Consider the following 21,113-nt stretch of genomic DNA (forward strand, 5'->3'; position numbering starts at 1 on the left):
CCAATTATATAATATGACTAAACCAATTATTTAATATGACTAAACCAATTATATAATATGACTAAACCAATTATTTAATATGACTAAACCAATTATTTAATATGACTAAACCAATTATTTAATATGACTAAACCAATTATATAATATGACTAAACCAATTATATAATATGACTAAACCAATTATTTAATATGACTAAACCAATTATATAATATGACTAAACCAATTATATAATATGACTAAACCAATTATTTAATATGACTAAACCAATTATATAATATGACTAAACCAATTATTTAATATGACTAAACCAATTATTTAATATGACTAAACCAATTATTTAATATGACTAAACCAATTATATAATATGACTAAACCAATTATATAATATGACTAAACCAATTATTTAATATGACTAAACCAATTATATAATATGACTAAACCAATTATATAATATGAATAAACCAATTATTAAATATGACTAAACCAATTATATAATATGACTAAACCAATTATTTAATATGACTAAACCAATTATTTAATATGACTAAACCAATTATTTAATATGACTAAACCAATTATATAATATGACTAAACCAATTATTTAATATGACTAAACCAATTATATAATATGACTAAACCAATTATATAATATGACTAAACCAATTATTAAATATGACTAAACCAATTATATAATATGACTAAACCAATTATTTAATATGACTAAACCAATTATTTAATATGACTAAACCAATTATATAATATGACTAAACCAATTATATAATATGACTAAACCAATTATTCAATATGACTAAACCAATTATTTAATATGACTAAACCAATTATTTAATATGACTAAACCAATTATTTAATATGACTAAACCAATTATATAATATGACTAAACCAATTATATAATATGACTAAACCAATTATTCAATATGACTAAACCAATTATATAATATGACTAAACCAATTATTTAATATGACTAAACCAATTATTTAATATGACTAAACCAATTATTCAATATGACTAAACCAATTATATAATATGACTAAACCAATTATTCAATATGACTAAACCAATTATATAATATGACTAAACCAATTATATAATATGACTAAACCAATTATTTAATATGACTAAACCAATTATATAATATGACTAAACCAATTATATAATATGACTAAACCAATTATTCAATATGACTAAACCAATTATATAATATGACTAAACCAATTATTTAATATGACTAAACCAATTATTTAATATGACTAAACCAATTATTTAATATGACTAAACCAATTATATAATATGACTAAACCAATTATTCAATATGACTAAACCAATTATATAATATTACTAAACCAATTATATAATATGACTAAACCAATTATTTAATATGACTAAACCAATTATATAATATGACTAAACCAATTATATAATATGACTAAACCAATTATATAATATGACTAAACCAATTATATAATATGACTAAACCAATTATATAATATGACTAAACCAATTATTTAATATGACTAAACCAATTATTTAATATGACTAAACCAATTATATAATATGACTAAACCAATTATATAATATGACTAAACCAATTATTTAATATGACTAAACCAATTATTTAATATGACTAAACCAATTATATAATATGACTAAACCAATTATTCAATATGACTAAACCAATTATTTAATATGACTAAACCAATTATATAATATGACTAAACCAATTATATAATATGACTAAACCAATTATTTAATATGACTAAACCAATTATTTAATATGACTAAACCAATTATTTAATATGACTAAACCAATTATTTAATATGACTAAACCAATTATTTAATATGACTAAACCAATTATATAATATGACTAAACCAATTATTTAATATGACTAAACCAATTATATAATATTACTAAACCAATTATATAATATGACTAAACCAATTATTTAATATGACTAAACCAATTATTTAATATGACTAAACCAATTATATAATATGACTAAACCAATTATTTAATATGACTAAACCAATTATTTAATATGACTAAACCAATTATATAATATGACTAAACCAATTATTTAATATGACTAAACCAATTATTTAATATGACTAAACCAATTATTTAATATGACTAAACCAATTATATAATATGACTAAACCAATTATTTAATATGACTAAACCAATTATATAATATGACTAAACCAATTATTTAATATGACTAAACCAATTATTTAATATGACTAAACCAATTATATAATATGACTAAACCAATTATATAATATGACTAAACCAATTATTTAATATGACTAAACCAATTATTTAATATGACTAAACCAATTATATAATATGACTAAACCAATTATATAATATGACTAAACCAATTATTTAATATGACTAAACCAATTATTTAATATGACTAAACCAATTATATAATATGACTAAACCAATTATTTAATATGACTAAACCAATTATTTAATATGACTAAACCAATTATATAATATGACTAAACCAATTATATAATATGACTAAACCAATTATTTAATATGACTAAACCAATTATATAATATGACTAAACCAATTCTCCTGTTTTGCACACATCTCCCTCTATTGTCCTGATTTACCTTTCTTCTGATGTCAGCAGAACAAAGCCTGGTTTTAACACTTATATTATACATTGATCGTATCATTTTCATATCATTTCTCTGCATGCAACATATGTCCTCATCCCTCACTAGCAAAGTTTTACTTTTATGCATCATCACACTGCGTACACATGCATGGTCAATAGTGGCAACATTCTGCTAGTTAATAGTGGCAAAAAATTTCAGGAAAATCTACTCCATCTACTTCTAACTATCGCAATCACATTCACAACTGTTTCACCTTGTGCTAAAATATAGTATTTTATTCATAAAAGATTTGATTGGTATTAACATAAAGAAAAAATAAATTAATAATTAGTTAAGAATGAAAATTAGTTAAGAATGAAAATACAATATATTTTTTGAATTGTGGCATTTGAGATGTTTGTAGTTTGTTGAATATGATAAATTAATTCCATCTTGTAATGCTTCTGTAAGCCACATCTAACGGGACAAGAACAATCTACTCCTATGGGTTAAATATAGGGTACAAAGTTGCACCTGAAAACAATCGAAGATTGCATCAGTAGAAGCGTTGCAAAAATAACATTCAAGATGAGAATTGTAGTCTGAATAATCCAAATAATCCAAATTATCAATCCTCATCTCAAAAATTTTCTAAACAAAATAAAGTATCTTTATATAAATAAGAAGCTATTCTTTCATACAACGAGTGATCTTCGAATGAGGTTTTGGTATTCCAACAACTATCTGAACAATTCCGAAACACTGCATTTCAAGTTTAAGAGCGTCCGGAAAATTTGTGTGTTTGAGAGTGTTAAATTATGGTCTTCAGTATTGGACAATTTCTCTGGTTTTTTTTTGTTAATCTTAAAAATGAAAATACAAGAATTTGTTGTGAAATGACATTTATCTTCAATTTTAGATGTTTGTATTGGTTGAATGTTTTGTTCCAAAGCCTGTGATGAATCACTTCAATTTTGTCATGCTTCTATAACATGCACATTAGGAACAATTACTTATAGTCATCATGCATAAAGATCTAAAAAAAAAATAAATACATTTTTAATGGGGGGGGGGGGGCAATTAAAAGCATTCACTCGACATTCATTGTTTCAATTGTTTAGAAAAAAAAAACATTGTCTATCATTTTAATATTTTTAAACGTGTGCGTTCTGTCTTTCAGAATACGAAATAGCTGGAAAAAGGGCCTGGGAAAAATTTGCAATTATATAGATAATTTATGGAAGGCTATTTACAATGTGGGATACAATACTGACTACAAATAAAATAAGCAAAGATAAAAGTAAGATAATTTTTTAAAGTCTATTTGTGTTTCTATTTTTGTCGAACATACTATTGTTTTTTTTACCTTTTTAATAATTTTCTTTATATATTTTTACTTTCTTATTTTATTTATAAATCTTACTTGCCTTCAATGTCAGTTGACGATGAATTCAATATTTTGGAAAATTCTTCTTTATTCCAGCTCTAGTTATATATTTTACTTTTATCTTTGTTTTCAATCCCGTATCTATCCAACACATTCCTGTATTGTAAATAGCCTCACATAATTATATATATATATATATATATATATATATATATATATATATATATATATATATATATATATATATATATATATATAGTCTGTTTATTATACAAACAAACATTATTGGTTACATATGTGCATGGAGTCCCTATCTAAAGAGACGCACCTCGTCGAACCAAAGAAGGAAACTATATATATATATATATATATATATATATATATATATATATATATATATATATATGCACAACAGATTAATTATTTTGTTCAACTTGGATTTAGCATGTTTGAGTGGTAGAGTCATTAACCTTATTTTTAGTGTCATCTAAAAAATGATGGGTCAAATTCCTTTTCCACCCTACAAACAAATCCCATCCGGACCATCTTTTAAATTTCCTACAAATAAATCCCATCCGGATCATTATTTAAATTTATGCAGTCATTATATAGATATGAGATATTATATAAATATATACAAATATACTAGGCTAAGTCTATCTGCCATTCTCCAGGATGCACTGAAGTGATTTTAGTTTAAAATTATTTCTTTTGTTTGCACATTTTAACTAAAGATATATAACTCCTATTATATTCTTCAATTTAAAATAAGTTATTTCCCTCAATGATTTTTATTTTAGGTGATTAAAAATGTTTAATAATAGCAGCCTTCTAGTGTAGACTAATATTTAAAAATATAATGTAGCTAAGTAAGTTATTATATTGCTAATAACATGGTATAACAATAACAACATTAAAAAAATCGTGTCAGATGCTTACGTGCTATTTGGGCCTGACTTTGAAAATCCGATAATATAATTTTATATGCTAGATAAATGATTAATGATATGCTTTCATCTAAAAAAGAAACTTGATTATATTAATGTTATATTCAAGTTTTTTTTTAATTAAGAGATTAACTTGTTGACTAATAGAATCTTATTTTTGCTGGATTAGTATATATGTAGAAATTAATTCTTCAAACAGAATGGTTTTGCATCACTTTTATTTCCCTTATGAAGGTGAAAATTTACAGATATAATGCCAATAAGCCTTATATCAAGATTCAATATTCTACTGTTGATCAAAGTTTTGATTCTAGAAAATGACAAAACTTTAAGGCTTAAGTTAAAATAGGTGTAAGAAGAAATTTAAATTCGGGGAACCTTGCTTAGATTGGTGCTTTACGAGTATGGATCAAATTCAATGTAAATCTGAAATATTTGAGTTTTCTAATGTGACTTTCACTCCAAATTATGGCCACTAAAAAAGAGAATTGTACTGAAAGAGACGGTCAGAATCTTAAAAAGATCTCTCAGTTGGAATATCTGAGTTGCCGGTTGAATGTTTAGCATCCAGTAGGATGCCTCATCCCCAGCTTAAAAAAAATTGATTTCCAAGGATTTTGACATGACCTTATTTTATCTAACGTAGATTGTTGTATTATGCTCTTTTCCTTTACTCGTCCAGAAAGACAAAACAAATCATAGCAAAACTGAGGAATCACATTCAATTCCTAGCTGAAAATCATATACAAACATGTCAGGAACGTTTTAATAATTAACACATAACGTGCAGCTTTTGCAATATATAGATACGTTTTATTTTGCGTAAGCAGCTATATGTCACTACACATTCAAGAGTATGTTTCGATCAGCCAGTTACAAGGACCTAGAGACTTCTTCAGGTGATATTACTTAATTGTTTACGGACTTCACTTTTGTATAAGGAATATCGCCTGAAGTTTCTAGTTACTTTTAACTGGCTGACCGAAACACAATCATGAATGCGTAGCAACATATAGATACTTATGTAAAATACAAAGTATATCTTGCTCTACTTTGGGATTCAGCACTCGTGTATTAACCTCATTAAAACTTCATTCGTTGCTCCACTTCTGGAAAATATTAACCTGCAATTTATATATATATATATATATATATATATATATATATATATATATATATATATATATATATATATATATATATATATATATATGATATTCCTCAATATAGGATATGATTTTAATCTGATGTGGCCATAATAGGATGAAGTAACACTGGATTGCTCAAATACTTTCATCACTACTTCCTTGAAGACAAGCTCATTTCTAATTGTGTGGTTCACCTTTGGCCTGCACATATTTCAGATCTAATTCTTTTGGGTTATTTCCTGTTGAGATACCTACAAGACAGGCTATACCAGCGATGCCGCTACTATTCCTTCACTCAATGATAACATTCAATCAGAGACTAAGAGAATTCCCTATGTCACGTCAGGCAGGGTCATCATGAACTTCAATTTATGAATAGCCACAGTGATTCAGCGCCAACGAGCTTGGATCAAACATATTATATTATAAATTATTTTGCTTTGCTCACAAAATGATGGTATACGAAAGGAAATAAAGCTTCTGCTGTGCGAAGCTTATGTGATTGTAAGACAGCTCTATGAAAAAAAAAACGTTTTCCTTTTAATAATAAATGATATTTTATCACAAACTAACGGTGTTGCTCGGGGCGGGAGGGGGTAGCATGGACAACGAAATAGAAGAATTAAAAGTGTGTAACATCTTTATTTTAAAACTTCTCCCTCTCTCTCTCTCTCTTTAGCTTTCTGTACTCCCTCTCTTTATCCCATCTCCTCCCCTCTCTCTTCCTTTCCTCTCCATTCCCCGCTCTCCTCCTTGTATTTCCCTTCCTTTTCTCCTTTTTCTCTCTATCGCCCCATCTTTCCTCCTGTCATTTTTCTCTCTATCGCCCCACTTCCTCTGATAACTGGATTAACATCGTTGATAAATTACTAGATAATAAGAATAAAAATGGTTCAAAATGTCGCCCCCCTCCCGACTAATTCTGTTCCCGATGATGCCTATTAAAATAAATGTACCTAGATGTTGTCCAAGGTAATGTTGAAAAAACAATATGTCAGTTTTATTGGCGTATCTTGTGTAGTTTTTTTATTTTTAGCTGGATCCAAAGGCTTTCCTTTATGTAATAGATGCTTATATCTTTTTAGACCGCCTTGCAGTTTTGAAATGTCCCTTTTAACTATTTAATAATGGTAGTAATAGAAGTATTAGTATTAGGCCTATATGACACACTCGACATTTCAAATTTGATTCAATTTTGCCAAATGGTTTTAGAGCCTATAAGTGACCATCAGTCGAAGAGACAGACAAAAATAATTAAAGTGATATAATACGATAAATACTAATGAATTCATTTATTCTGCTTGCCGCATAGAATGGGATTACTACAATAAATAATCAACAGGTATCTGTAGAATAATGTGCTAAAGCAATTTCATTTTGGCATTTCCATTGTCATCCTTCATCTCTTATTTACAAAACAAGGTCGTTCAATTGTTGAGGATGCAATGTAAAAATATGATCAAAGTGAAGTATCTGAAAGGACGTGATATACTCCAAAACGATCATTCCCATTTTAGTTTCTCTCACTTAAATTCAACTCTCTATTAGAGATTAAACTTGTTTTCAGTTCTGAACAAACTGGATAACAGTGAGCAAGTCTATGAATTAGAAAGGGTTGTGAGGATATTACTAACCATTTTTGTTTTTGCTGTTGTTCCTCTCTTCACTGATAATGAATTTTCCAAATATTTATATTTATGAATAACATTAAAATTTTCTAAATGCCTTATTGTATATTTGTAAATAGGGCGGCCCGCTAGAGTAAATGTGGTATTGTGATGACTGTAATAATTCTAGCCAAGTGTAACATAATTAAAGTTATAGTAGACCAAAGATGATGGATACCCATTTTCAACACATTTATGATGGCTTTTGCTACATTTTTCATACTGTACTTTAATTTTTATTATATAGACAATAAATTATTCAAACTGTCCTGAAGAGAAAAGACTCTTTTTGAATGGATCGATTTTTTTTTTTATGTTTGGCCCATCCAGAGTTCTGTTTTGGGGAAGTTGGATATCTTCCCGCATAAAAATGTGACCTCCTATCTTATTTTGCCATTTGTTGGCAGGTAAGTAAATAAGGACATGAATACAGTGAATGAATACAATGATACATTGTATCGCAAACTGTGATTGGATGATGTGAATATACGTGCTAGACTGTGATTGGATGATGTAATTGGACATGCTAGTCTGTGATTGGATAAATGCAATTCTACATAGTAAACAAGTTTCTTTCTCACGTTATGATTATCTTGCTGGTGAGATCATGTTCTATACCGTGTCATTGGTGTCAATTAAGATTGAGAGAAGAAAAGTGATATGCAGTGGACAGATCTTTTAATTTATTTTAGTTTTATTTATGAATATCGTAAGCTATTATTTTTTGTGTTTAAAAATGGAAAAAGGCACAACGACATTTGATATTGAAAAATTTTAATTTAGAAGAAGTAATTTGTATAAATATTTAGAGAAATCTGAATATTATCCAAGACTGAAATTATCATCTGCTTTACCTTTCAATTTGAAAAATATAAAGAATTTTATTTTAATAGTAAAATATTTAAAACTAAATAGATTTCAGTTTTTAATGTGTGTTCTTTTTTTATTTTTTAGCAAACACACATGTTTTAATAATTGCATTACATTTTAGAAGGTTGAAGATAAAAATCATATCAAATCAACCTGATTATAATATATATATATATATATATATATATATATATATATATATATATATATATATATATATATATGTATATATATTAGAAAACTCATTGTGAATAAGGTTACAGTCACAGTAGTTTAACTAGTGTTAGTTTCTCTCAATTATTTATTTTTTGTGGTTTTGCATTTTTTGATATAAATAATATGATAAAAATAAATTTACTTCAAATGCATCTTATATATATATATATATATATATATATATATATATATATATATATATATATATATATATATATATATATATATATATCACGGACATTGACCAAGAACAATTAAAAAAACGAAAAACAATAATTTTAAAAAAGAAAGAAAAATACAAAAAATAATTAGCTAAGTATGTATATATGTGTGTATATTTTTGTGTGTAACTTTGAATAATAATAATAATAATGATAATAATATAAATATATATAATATTACTAATAAGACAAAAATAAACATGCACAAACGTATAAATATTTTGAATTAAAAATGTTAATATAATTATATATATATATATATATATATATATATATGCGTCTGCACATATATGTATATATATAGTGTGTGCTTGTGTGCACATGTATTTTTATTGTATGCATACATTTGGAAATGCATATACATATGTATATAAATATATGTGTGTGTGTATGCATATATATACATGTATGCATATGCATATAATAATTATATATATTAATAATATGTATTTGTTTGTATGTGTGTATAATATTCATATATAAAAACTAGCCAGGCAATATGTATATATATATATATATATATATATATATATATATATATATATATATATATATATATACAAAAAACAAACAAACAGATGTGCACAGGTGCATACACGCATGCCTTCCTTCATACATATCATATATGCATTTATTGGCAAGTATGCATGTATGCAATTGTGCTCTCTGTACATATGCAAAGCATGCAATGCATCGTGTGTAAGAGTATTTTTTTTATTTTTGCCTTTTGCAAGTGACGGTCAAAGAAACAAATGCAGTAAATACAACAATGGCGACAATAGGCACAACAAACACAACCATGACGCTGATGACCACAATGTTAATTAATAATAATAATAATAATAATAATAATAATAATAATAATAATTAAAATAAGTAATAATTAATAATAATAATAATAAAACTAAATTAAAAAATAATAATGCGATAACAAAAAACGACAATAACAGCAACTAAGAAGAATAAGAGAAATATTTGTTAAATCTTTTTTCTCTTCTCAAAAAAAATAAAAATAAAAACGAAAAACACAGACATACACAATAAGTGGCGGAGGTAGAGGTTTAGTGGTGGTGGTGGTGGTTGGTGTTAGAGGGTTAGTGGGTGGTGGTGGTGGTGGTGATAAAAAGTAATGAGGCGGCAGCAGTGTCACGGATTGGAACCATTTCGATAACAAACAACTCTGAGTGAAGAAGAGAGGTGATACGGACAACTATATATCGATATCTATATAGTTATAATAGATATAGATATATAAAGATATATATATATGTAGAGAGAGAGGTAGAAATTGAGAGAGAGAGAGAAAAGAATGTGTGCCAAAGTTTGTGATAGAGAGAGAGATAGTAGCTATCGAGTGGTGCGAGAGAAATGTACGTGAAGCAATAAGTTTGATAGCAGATTATTCTGTTTTTTTATACCATCCGCGCGGATCAATCCTGGAGGTGCTATGAAGTCAGAAGGGCCAGTTTCAAAGAGTTGCCATTAAAAAAATCAACTATGGCTAAAGCAATTCTAGTAATAATAATAATCATAATAATCATGATCATAATAATAATAATAACTCCAAGAATATCTACTTCACTTAAAACCAATGTGATACAATCATAATAAATATGTTATCAAAAAAGTAAAAATATTAGAACAATTACATAATATTTTGAATAAATATCATTTATCAACGAAAGATATAGTATAAAAATAAATGTATATATATATAATAATATCAAATGTAAATAAAATATATAATGGTAGCTTACTTTAAAGTAAATTATCTAAAATATAATAAAAAGAATTGTTTTAATTTTATTATTGCACATTGTATATGATTATTATATTATATTATTATTTATTAAATTATAAGTTTAAAAACTATTTTTAACAGTATTAAATGTTTTAATTCTGATATTTTAATTACATAAAGTTTAAATGGTTGTTTAAAAAACAATAAAGGAAAAATTATTTAAATTTAGTCAAAATTATTTTTTAATGTCTAAATTAAAGAAAAACTATTTTAATGGTATTTTAATAAATGCTTAAAATGTAACCAAGGGAAAATTATTTAAGTTTTCCAAAATAATAATTCTTTGTAAATATCTAAGTATAAAAGACGATTTTAATTATATTTTAATATTATTTTGATTGAAACAGTTTAAGTGTAATATCTTAATAGTAATAATGGGAATAACTTATATGTTCGCAATTGTTTTATTAACAAGTAAATAAAAAATGATCAATTGTATATTTCCTATATTTTTGTAGTTTTCTATTTTTACATTTGATAAATAAATGTTAATGGGTTCGACAATTCCAAATGGAACTAATAAAAGGCACGCATTCATGTTAGTAAACTGTCTCTTTCGCTGAAACATGTATGCTTATGTGTAGCCATTTGTTTGTAAACTAAATTTACTTATTTTGGCTCTGTCTAAACATTGAGCACTCTTTTGGTGGACACACTTACAAATAATTACTACCAATACAATATATATATATATATATATATATATATATATATATATATATATATATATATATATATATATATATATATATATGTACATATTTCAAATAACATTATACAGTAGATTGATCCCCCATTGATACATTCGGTTCTCTCAATGTCACTAGAAATTATACTAGTTGTGACCATTCTTTGGTTGATACTGTGTGACCTGGCTCTTTAATGCATTTTTATATAACTCTCCATTAAGATTTGGCATAATAGTAAGAGTGTTCGCTAACGGGCCAAGAGATGGAGGCTCAACCCTTACTTGGGTCATGCCAATAACTTAAAAAATGTACTTGGTGCCTCCTTTCGAAACACTCAGTATTATAAGACTAAGATCAAGAGCAAGTGAAGTAATCATAGGAATAAAGTGATGCTATCCCCTACACCCTGGTATAGTAGCTAATGAAAAAGGAACCTTCTAGTTGACCATTTAACTTGTTTCTCCACTAAGTTTGAAGTGAAAAAAACTCACTTAATAAGAACATAAGCCGGTTGTGAGACTGATCACCACTATTTGACAATGTAAAAATGAGCCAAAGTTTTTATCTGATCATTACTTCTCCATATTGTATGAAAATGATTTAACTTAAACGTTTGGGTTCATCACTATAGATGAACCCACATACCTGTTCATATATGTCAAGGACATATCAGTTTGACAGTGTTTGGGCCATTTTGAAGATTGTGTCGGACTGAGGGATAGTTCTAAGATCGTGTGCAACTTATCACGAAAATTCATTAAAAATTACTGCAAAATTGAACATTTGATGAAATCCTTTAAAAACGTTCTGCAAAGATTCCATCTCCTTACAGAAAATGTAAAACAAAAACAATGTAGTTAAATGGAATTTAGTGACTGATTATAACTGGAGAAGTCATAATAGAATTTCGGTTTCAGACAGGCAGTTACTTCATTAGAAACTCTACTTTTACTTTAAGGAAATTTTGTATCTATCTGCCTGACACTATATTCTATTACTATCTTATGATGCTCAATTCAGTTTACTTTTCCGATTCAGACTAATGTACTTTCTTCAGGAGTGGGGATAATGTAGCGTATATTCGTTTATCATGACGCCATCTTCCCAAGCATTATTTCCTCCTTTCTGTTTGGGGAGTTGAGGTGGTAGTTAAGTGTCTGTGCAGCAGTCAAGTCATGATACAATCCTTCCAGGCATTATTTATTGTTTTTTAAGGGGCGGGGGTGTAATGTAGTTTTTCTGCATAATACCATTCTCCCAAGAGAGAGAAGAGCAGTATAGTATATATATTCGTTCGTCATATATGTTAGCAAAAATATCGAAACCTGAACACAGACATAATTTTTATAGTAAACTTATTTGTGGAAGTATGTATGTGTGTGCCTCTCTCTCTTTCTCTCTCAATATATATTTCATTGAATAAGATAAACACTGTACGTCTATTGAATAAGTTAACCATTCTTTCCAAATTTAGCAAGTCAAAGAAGAAATGAGTCATTTTGTTTTTTAGACTAATAAAATTTGGCACCTATCTGTCTGACGTCGAAACTATACTACTACTATCGTTTATTGCTCAATTAAGTTGACTATATGTTTCTCATGGGTACGAAAATACACTAGAAGAAGGATAAGATAATTATAACTGTTTGTATCTATCTATCTATCTATCTACCTATATATATATATATATATATATATATATATATATATACTTATTTGTTTTACATAAGCAGTAATATATCGCGACGCATCATGGCTATGTTTGGACAACCAGTTACAAGTAACTAGAGGCCTCTTCAAGCGATGTTGCAAAAGTTCAGTTAGATTATTGACCGAGCTTTTGTTTGGAGGGATAACGCTGAAAAGGTCTCTAATTTTTTGTAAATGACTGTCCAAAACATGCTCATGAATGTGTAGCGACATATTGATATTTATATAAAACAAATAAAAAGTATATCTTGCCCTATTCCCGTATCGAGCACACTTGCATTAAACTCGTTAAAACTTCATTTGTTGCTTCAAGTCTAAAAAATATTAACCTGGAACCATACGTGTATCTATCTATCTATCTATATATATATATGTATATATATATATTTATATATATATATATATATATATATATATATGTCTTTAATACTTGTTTATTGTTATATAAACATGCTCACATCCCGCTGCTACAAATAGCCACTTGTTTCAATCAAACAACAGATATCATCAGGCAGCGACTTGACTATTCAAAAGTTCAATGAATAATTCATTGAACTGTTGAATAGTCAAGTCGCTGCCTGATGATATCTGTTGTTTGATTGAAACAAGTGGCTATTTGTAGCAGCGGGATGTGAGCATGTTTATATAACAATAAACAAGTATTATCAGCTCTTTTTATTGAGCACTATCTAACAACCTCGTTGAATTCATTAGTCCATTACTTTTGAATATAAAAAAACCCGAGTATATATATATATATATATATATATATATATATATATATATATATATATATATATATATATATATATATATTCCATTGAATATTAGAAACAAAAGAAAATTATGGCATATTCATTTTTGAGTATTGCAGTTCCAGAAATTCAACGAATGTTTCTGAGTACGATCGTGTCTGAGACAAAGATTTATTGATATTTTAGTCTATAATTGTAGTGGTTTTGTATTTGTATGAGTAAATAAATCTTTGTCTCAACAACGATCGTACATAGAAATTGTTGTTGATGTTGAACTTCTTAGACTGACATACTCAAAAATAATTTTATCATATATATATATATATATATATATATATATATATATATATATATATATATATCTAAATGAAAGGACAGATACTCAAAAATAATTTTACCATATATATATATATATATATATATATATATATATATATATATATATATATATATATATATGAAAGGACAGATTTTTATATGAGAAAAACTTTGTTATTAATAACTACAGTTCGAAACATTCTGTAAATGTTGTACATGCCTCTCTCTCTCTCTCTCTATATATATATATATATATATATATATATATATATATATATATAGGCATGGTCAACATTCACGAAACTGGCTTGACAATATTTCAACCAGTAGTTATAAAAAAAAAACAAAGATTTTCTCATATGAAAAACCTGTCCTTTCATTCATATGTTCATATTGAAAAATATATTTCAATATAAACATCAAGAAAAAGGAGAGATATTTTGCTTCAAGAAAGTCGTTAATGTTAATAACTACAGATCGAAACATTGTCGTGTCAGTGTAGTGAAGTTTGTATATATCTGAATGGATTAAAATATTAATATAAATAGTTCTATACTATTGTGCACTATTATATAAATCCGGTTGAAATCCTCCGAACTTTTGTCCTGTGAATAAATACTAATCTATGTATGTATGTATGTATGTATGTATGTATGTATATATATATATATATATATATATATATATATATATAGCACTTAAAAGATTTATGCATATCTTTAATAGTTCATTCAAGTAAATTGTCTCCTAAGACTATCTTCTTTGATCTAATACTTATTATTACATAAATCTGAATACTATTGAATACAACAAAAAAATTACATATTTCACGAAATCCTTAAAATATTTTTCAAAAACACGAAGAATAAATAAATTCATCCTGTTTATACAAAGAATGTTTGCCGGAAGGGAATATAAATTGCCTCTTAAACCTTTTTAAAATAGTTACGTAAAACTCGAAATTAAGAAAAAACAAAAAAAAAACAAAAAAAAAAACAGGACGTGCTTGTATTCTGACAGTTCTTTGCTAGTTAATAGTTTCATCTCTATTCGTCAGTACTATAGAATAAATATTTCCTTTTCCTATATTAGTTGCCCTTCAAGTGCATTAATCTAATCTACCCTATTATTGCATTCATGATTGGGCTAATGTTGTAATTTCTGAGTTTTCTTTTTTTATACTAGTTGCTCTACCAAGACTTATAGGTCGAGTCTAACCTTAACTTAGATTCTAATGTAGTTCTTACCATGGCTCTTACTCGGAGGGAAATCTTCTTTGGGGAAAAATTCATTATACGTAAATTCCTTTTTATTATATTTAAAAATTTTATTTCGGACATTTTACAAGGAAATTCATTTGAAGTAAAACCCACAATAATTGATGTTGAAAATAATGGTGCAGGTCATCAATCAGTAAAAAATATATTTATATAAGAAATTGTCATTTTTGTTGACTATTTTTTTTAAATTCTGTACCCATCAACATTTATTTAAATATAGATTTATTGGACATTTTGCAGTACAGATAACAAAACAAAAAAGTAATTAAAAAAGCAAACAAATATATAAGAAATAAATGTCATCGCGATATTTATTGTGTGGGTTTCTACCAATATATTTTTTTTCAATTTTAAGCTATTATCGAGACTCCTCATAATCAGCACTACTTGTACTTCAAAGTAAATAAACGCTTTAAAATAAATTCAAACACAAAACACTTATCCATATACGTAGAATAGTAATTTATCCTGCCTTTGGAAACATTTATTTGTTGCATATTTTATGTTTTACCAATTTTTCGTTTTGTTGTCTATACTGCAAAATGTCCGATCTATTTTTTTTTTTTAATACATTTTAAACAGAGTGTTTAATTTAGACGAAATCTTAAAGAAGAACCGAGACTTTTATTAATATTTTGCAGATTATATTAGTTAAAAAAGATTGCATATAGTGGAATCCTTTTTTGTTTATTTTTTGTTTGTTTTGTTTTGTTTTGATATAGGTTTTGTTACTTGATGTATATAAATATTTCTTTTTCTGAAATATAAAAAGGTCTTAGATTTTATTACGACTGTACAAAAATTCAGCTGCTTTGAAATGCGTTTTTTTTTTTTTTTTTTTAATTTCCGAATCATTTTTTATGTAGTCATAGAACAAACTGGTTCACAGTTAGGAAAACCATGGAAAAGAATCTTTTGTAATAGTTCTATTATTGAGACTTCTACTCTCATCTTGGAGGTTATTTTCACAACGTTTCGGTTTATATAACCTCCAACCTTCTTCAAATTCAATGACAAATTCGGCAATCTGTGCAGAATTTCGAACTGAACTCTCTATTCCATATAGATTCTAGAGTTAGAAAACCTTTTTTTATTTTAAAAAATCCAATCAGGCACCACCACTTACCAAAGCCAAAAGCTATTCGAGGATAAGGGTTAATGAGATTGTAAAGTGGCAGATGAACAATACTGTGTTAGGACTGTAAATGATGGGTCAAAAAGTGGAGTTTGATTATTTACAAGGACGGCTCAGTGAGTACTTTTAACATTGAACTTAAAGACAACTATGCTGTAGCCAGCAATGAAACAGTCCAATGCTATTAAGCTCCATAAATGTGAAGTCATGTAAAGAAATTCGATTCACGGAAGTTCCGTTTGGTTTTGATAGTCGGAGATTACAATCAGCCAAAACGTTGTGAGATGAGATGAGAACACTAGTCTAAATAATAGAAATTATCAATCTTCATCTCAAAAAATCCGAGACGATGGATATTTCGTTGATAGGTAGATGTCAAACAATTTTGTGTCAAATGTGTACAACATGTTGCTTATGCATAGAAAGTTCACAACAGCTAAATATTTATGTTATTTGAATTAATCGGACTACTGTACTTATCTTGGATGCAATTCTCACAATGTTACTCAGGTGCATTTTGCCAAACTCGGGAATCATTATGTCAGAACATACTATGGTGATCTTCCCTATTTCATCACTGTATAGATTTTTCCTAACTCTATGTATAGAGTCGTTATGAGCAATTAGGAGAAGAGAAGAGAAGCGAAGTAAGCAGTCTCTGTCAAGCCATTACTTCAGTACTTTCTGTTTATACAAGTTCTTGCTAATTACCTCCTATTCGTGTAATTTCTTTTGACTCCTTTAAGATGACAAAAGAACACAAGCAAGCCAAATAATGACCTCTCTTTAAAATTCCATGCACATTCCCAAGGCGGTAGTTTACATCTGTGAAAACGTTGTGTAAATAATCTCTAAGATGAGAACAGTAGTCCGATAATACAAATTATCAATCCTCATCTAAAAAATTCCGAAAGCTAAATGTGTTTTTTAATTTATATTCTATGTCAAAGATTTTAAATAAAATTAAGAATTATATTTTGAGACAAAATTTCAATAAAATGTAGTTTTTAACTTAAAAAAATGTTATATTTGTATTTTTAATTATTTTAAACCATTTCTCTTCTAATATTGTGTAAATCAAATAAAAGAAAATAAATTAACTTTATAAAATAAAACTATTGAATATTAATCTCTGCATTTTTTTGTGAATCAGTTCAAGTTTTATTTGTAAAATGAGTCTTCAAATCACATTATTAGATCATTTGAAAAAATGTTAAACTTGAGTTATTTTATTAGCTGTTAAGAATAAATTAATATACAATAAAAAAAACTCAACTTCAAATAATTTTACTTATAGCTTAAATCTTATTTTGAGATCATAAAAATAATAGTGCTCCTTAAATTGGCAATCAGCGCTAAAAAACGATACAAGATTTTGTTTATCTTATATTATGCAGGTTTGTTGTGTTTTATTTAACATTTAAAAAAAACGAACAAGTAGTTTGTTGTTTTTCTTATTTCAGAATTTCAAATTTTCCTATAATGAGTTTATATAGCAACGTTTTGACTAGCATGGGATAAAGCCGAATTTTAGTTTTGTATATCAACTACATTTTAATTCCAAATCATAGCTGAATTTATATTTTAAACCATAGATCCTGGCATTCTCAATTTATTCTGGATTTACGGTTAGTTTGGAGGTTAAAGAAGGACGTGTTTTCGCGTTCCTAATCGAAAAATAAATTTGAGAGTAATCGTCAAAATCATAATTAGTCATATCACGAGTTATCTTCCCTTTGTCATTTAATTATGAGATATATTTGCACAAGAATTAATTAATTTACAGGGGAAGATAACTTCTGCTATAATTAATTATGACTTCACCGTATAATCTGTAACATGAGATGAAGTTGAATATTTGGTTCTGATTATTTAACCATCACTTTTTAACTATGCATCATAAATAAATTTATGGTTTCAACCATAGATTCAGATATTCTCAACCACTATTGTGGATTTAGGGTTAGGTTGAGGTTTATGAAGGGCCTTCTTTTGTCCTTCATCACTGAATAAATGTCAAAGTAATCGTCAAAATTATAATTAATCGTATGAGTTAGCTTCCCTTTGTCGATTTACTTTCTCTTGTTAATCAATCATAAAAATAGTCGCTATATCAAACTTTTAAATAAAAAAACATAACTACTTGCTTGTTTTCAAGTAAACTTTGAATACGAAATGTCAGCACAACAATAAATATTTTTGCAGTGATTGCCATTTTAAAAAGCACCAACATCTTAGCTTAAATTATTAAAATGATAAAAAAATAAAACTGTAAACATATGTAAAAAAATAAATATAAATGTAGAGATACAAAAAAAATATCAATTATATAATAATAAAAAATACTGACGTTAATTACAAAAAAAAAATCAATATATGAATAGCAACAGTACGAAACTTGAATCAATTTTCAAAATCAATAAAAAATATTTACAAAAAAAAAAAATATAATTGTCTCATAATTAGGAAAGTTCCTTTACTTCGTAAAAACAAAATGGAGAAAATGATTTTGATGTTCAACTGTAACAGGTATTGGAGGAAGTTTTGTTTCAGAATGAGCAATACTAAGGGATCGTTGTTTATTTTGGGATAAATATTGTGATATATTTCACAAATTCTTTCTCAAAATGTTTGGTCAACAACTATGAATGTAAATACGGAGTCAAAACTGGAAATAAATACCTATTTGCCCAAAGAACTATCATAATGGGGAAATATATGCATAGATAAATGCACATTTATACATAAGCAGCAAATAATTCAATACATTAATGTTGAAGCATGGAGTTTCTTGAGTTAATCTATATTCCTGGGTAACGCCGGGACACAGGTCAACTAATTCCACATAAACCTTTACGTGCGTGTGCATATATACGATTATATATAGATACATATGATAAAAGGTAAAGAATTAATAATCCAATGTAATAAAAAAAAATGAAATAGGAAACACGAAACTTGTTTATATGCTCATCGACGCTTCATCTTTATTGTTCAAAGACTTTATTAAGGTGAGAGATTTGAAGCAAAATATAGAAGTTGAAATTTGAAACACGTATTTGTCCTCTTTTTTCGAAAACACAATTTGAAATATATAGTGCATTTAATAAGAGGAATGGATGTATTTTTTATTGACATTATTTTGTACAAACTTTTGTCAGATATGTGATGTAAAAATAACGATCCTGAATCTAAATTTTGTCCTTTTAATATTATTTTTCTGATGAAAGGAGATAAACTGTAGAAGCCATTATGTTGTTTAATTGTATCAGAGTTTATAATGAATGCTGATTCAAAAAGCCTTTAGCGAGATTGCTTTATAATGAATTTAACAGCTCTAGATGCATCACATGCCTAAAATTTTAACTTCTGTTTTTTTTTTCAAATAAGTCATCTTATGAAAGTCTCTCAACAATAAAAACGAAACGCCGATGGACATATAAACAGTTTTCGTTTTTTTTTTAAAATTTGTTTTATGTAGATGCATATGTACTCGGAAACGCATTAACGAGGATCATTAAAAATTCTGATGAAAATTTTTGGGAAAGAAATATTTTTTGCAAATCTCATTCCATAAATTTAAACTCTGCACAGAATTAGTTTATAGAAGAAACATTTGTTTGTCATTATATGTTTAAAGGTCATATGCGATCAAAGAGTACGAGACTTGAATTAATTTTCAACATTGATTTAAAAAATATTTATAAAATAATTATCAATATGACTGTCTAATAATTAGGAGATTTTACAGACAAAAAAATGTGATGGGTTTAGGGTCAGATATAAATAACTATATAAATTTATTTCAACAAATGTAACATGAAATAAATATGGAACTGCTATATAAAAACTAACAAATGATACGCTTAAGTTTCTTGCATAATAACATATGATGTTTATGTGCTCTCCGTGGATTTTAATTTGCTAATCTTTTAAAGACTGAGGTGATTACTATGGCGTGCCGCTCTAATGATACTTGAGCAATGACAGCTCGAAGTTGTTCCTTAAGTTCAACGATGCTAGTTTTACTGAGTAAACACTACCTTTGAGATTCTCCCCTATCAAAAGTGGGAATGGCTCAAATTTGGCCAACGAGACGGCTACTCAAGTGACCTATGCCTGTTAATCCATCAAATTGCCAGGCTATCATCCAGCCAGTCTCACACAAGTGCAGCATAATGGATTGGTGCCTTGTTATGCTGAAAGTACAAACCTTATGCACTATTCTCCCGCTAGAATAAAGGCAAGAACTGATGCTGTAGCCTAGCTAGATAACTTTGTGCAGTCGCTATATAATCACTTATGATGGACCCTGTACATATTGTTAGATACATATAA

At 27.1% G+C, this 21,113-nt stretch overlaps 1 protein-coding gene and 1 long non-coding RNA gene across 14 annotated transcripts in view; both read right to left on the bottom strand.

Moving 5' to 3' along the window:
* The window catches only part of LOC145255699 (agrin-like), a 2,182,525-nt gene that overhangs the window by 372,593 nt on the left and 1,788,819 nt on the right, over positions 1-21,113 (bottom strand). For 8 of the 13 annotated variants that reach the window (XM_080114278.1, XM_080114283.1, XM_080114281.1 and 5 more), the window contains one exon: positions 10,506-10,532. The exons of the other annotated variants lie outside the window; for them this stretch is intronic. In XM_080114278.1, coding sequence (XP_079970404.1) covers positions 10,506-10,532 — 27 coding nt within the window. The remainder of the gene's footprint in view (positions 1-10,505; positions 10,533-21,113) is intronic. 13 annotated transcript variants of the gene reach the window in all.
* On the bottom strand, positions 6,834-7,061 carry LOC145255701 (uncharacterized). The gene is made up of 2 exons (XR_013863894.1): positions 6,946-7,061; positions 6,834-6,910 (listed from the first exon to the last, which is right to left on the bottom strand). It is a non-coding gene; the product is annotated as an uncharacterized LOC145255701 (long non-coding RNA).

Source organism: Euprymna scolopes, chromosome 31 (assembly GCF_053919585.1).
Source record: "Euprymna scolopes isolate OS-2025 chromosome 31, ASM5391958v1, whole genome shotgun sequence".
NCBI classification, from domain to species: Eukaryota; Metazoa; Mollusca; class Cephalopoda; order Sepiida; family Sepiolidae; genus Euprymna; species Euprymna scolopes.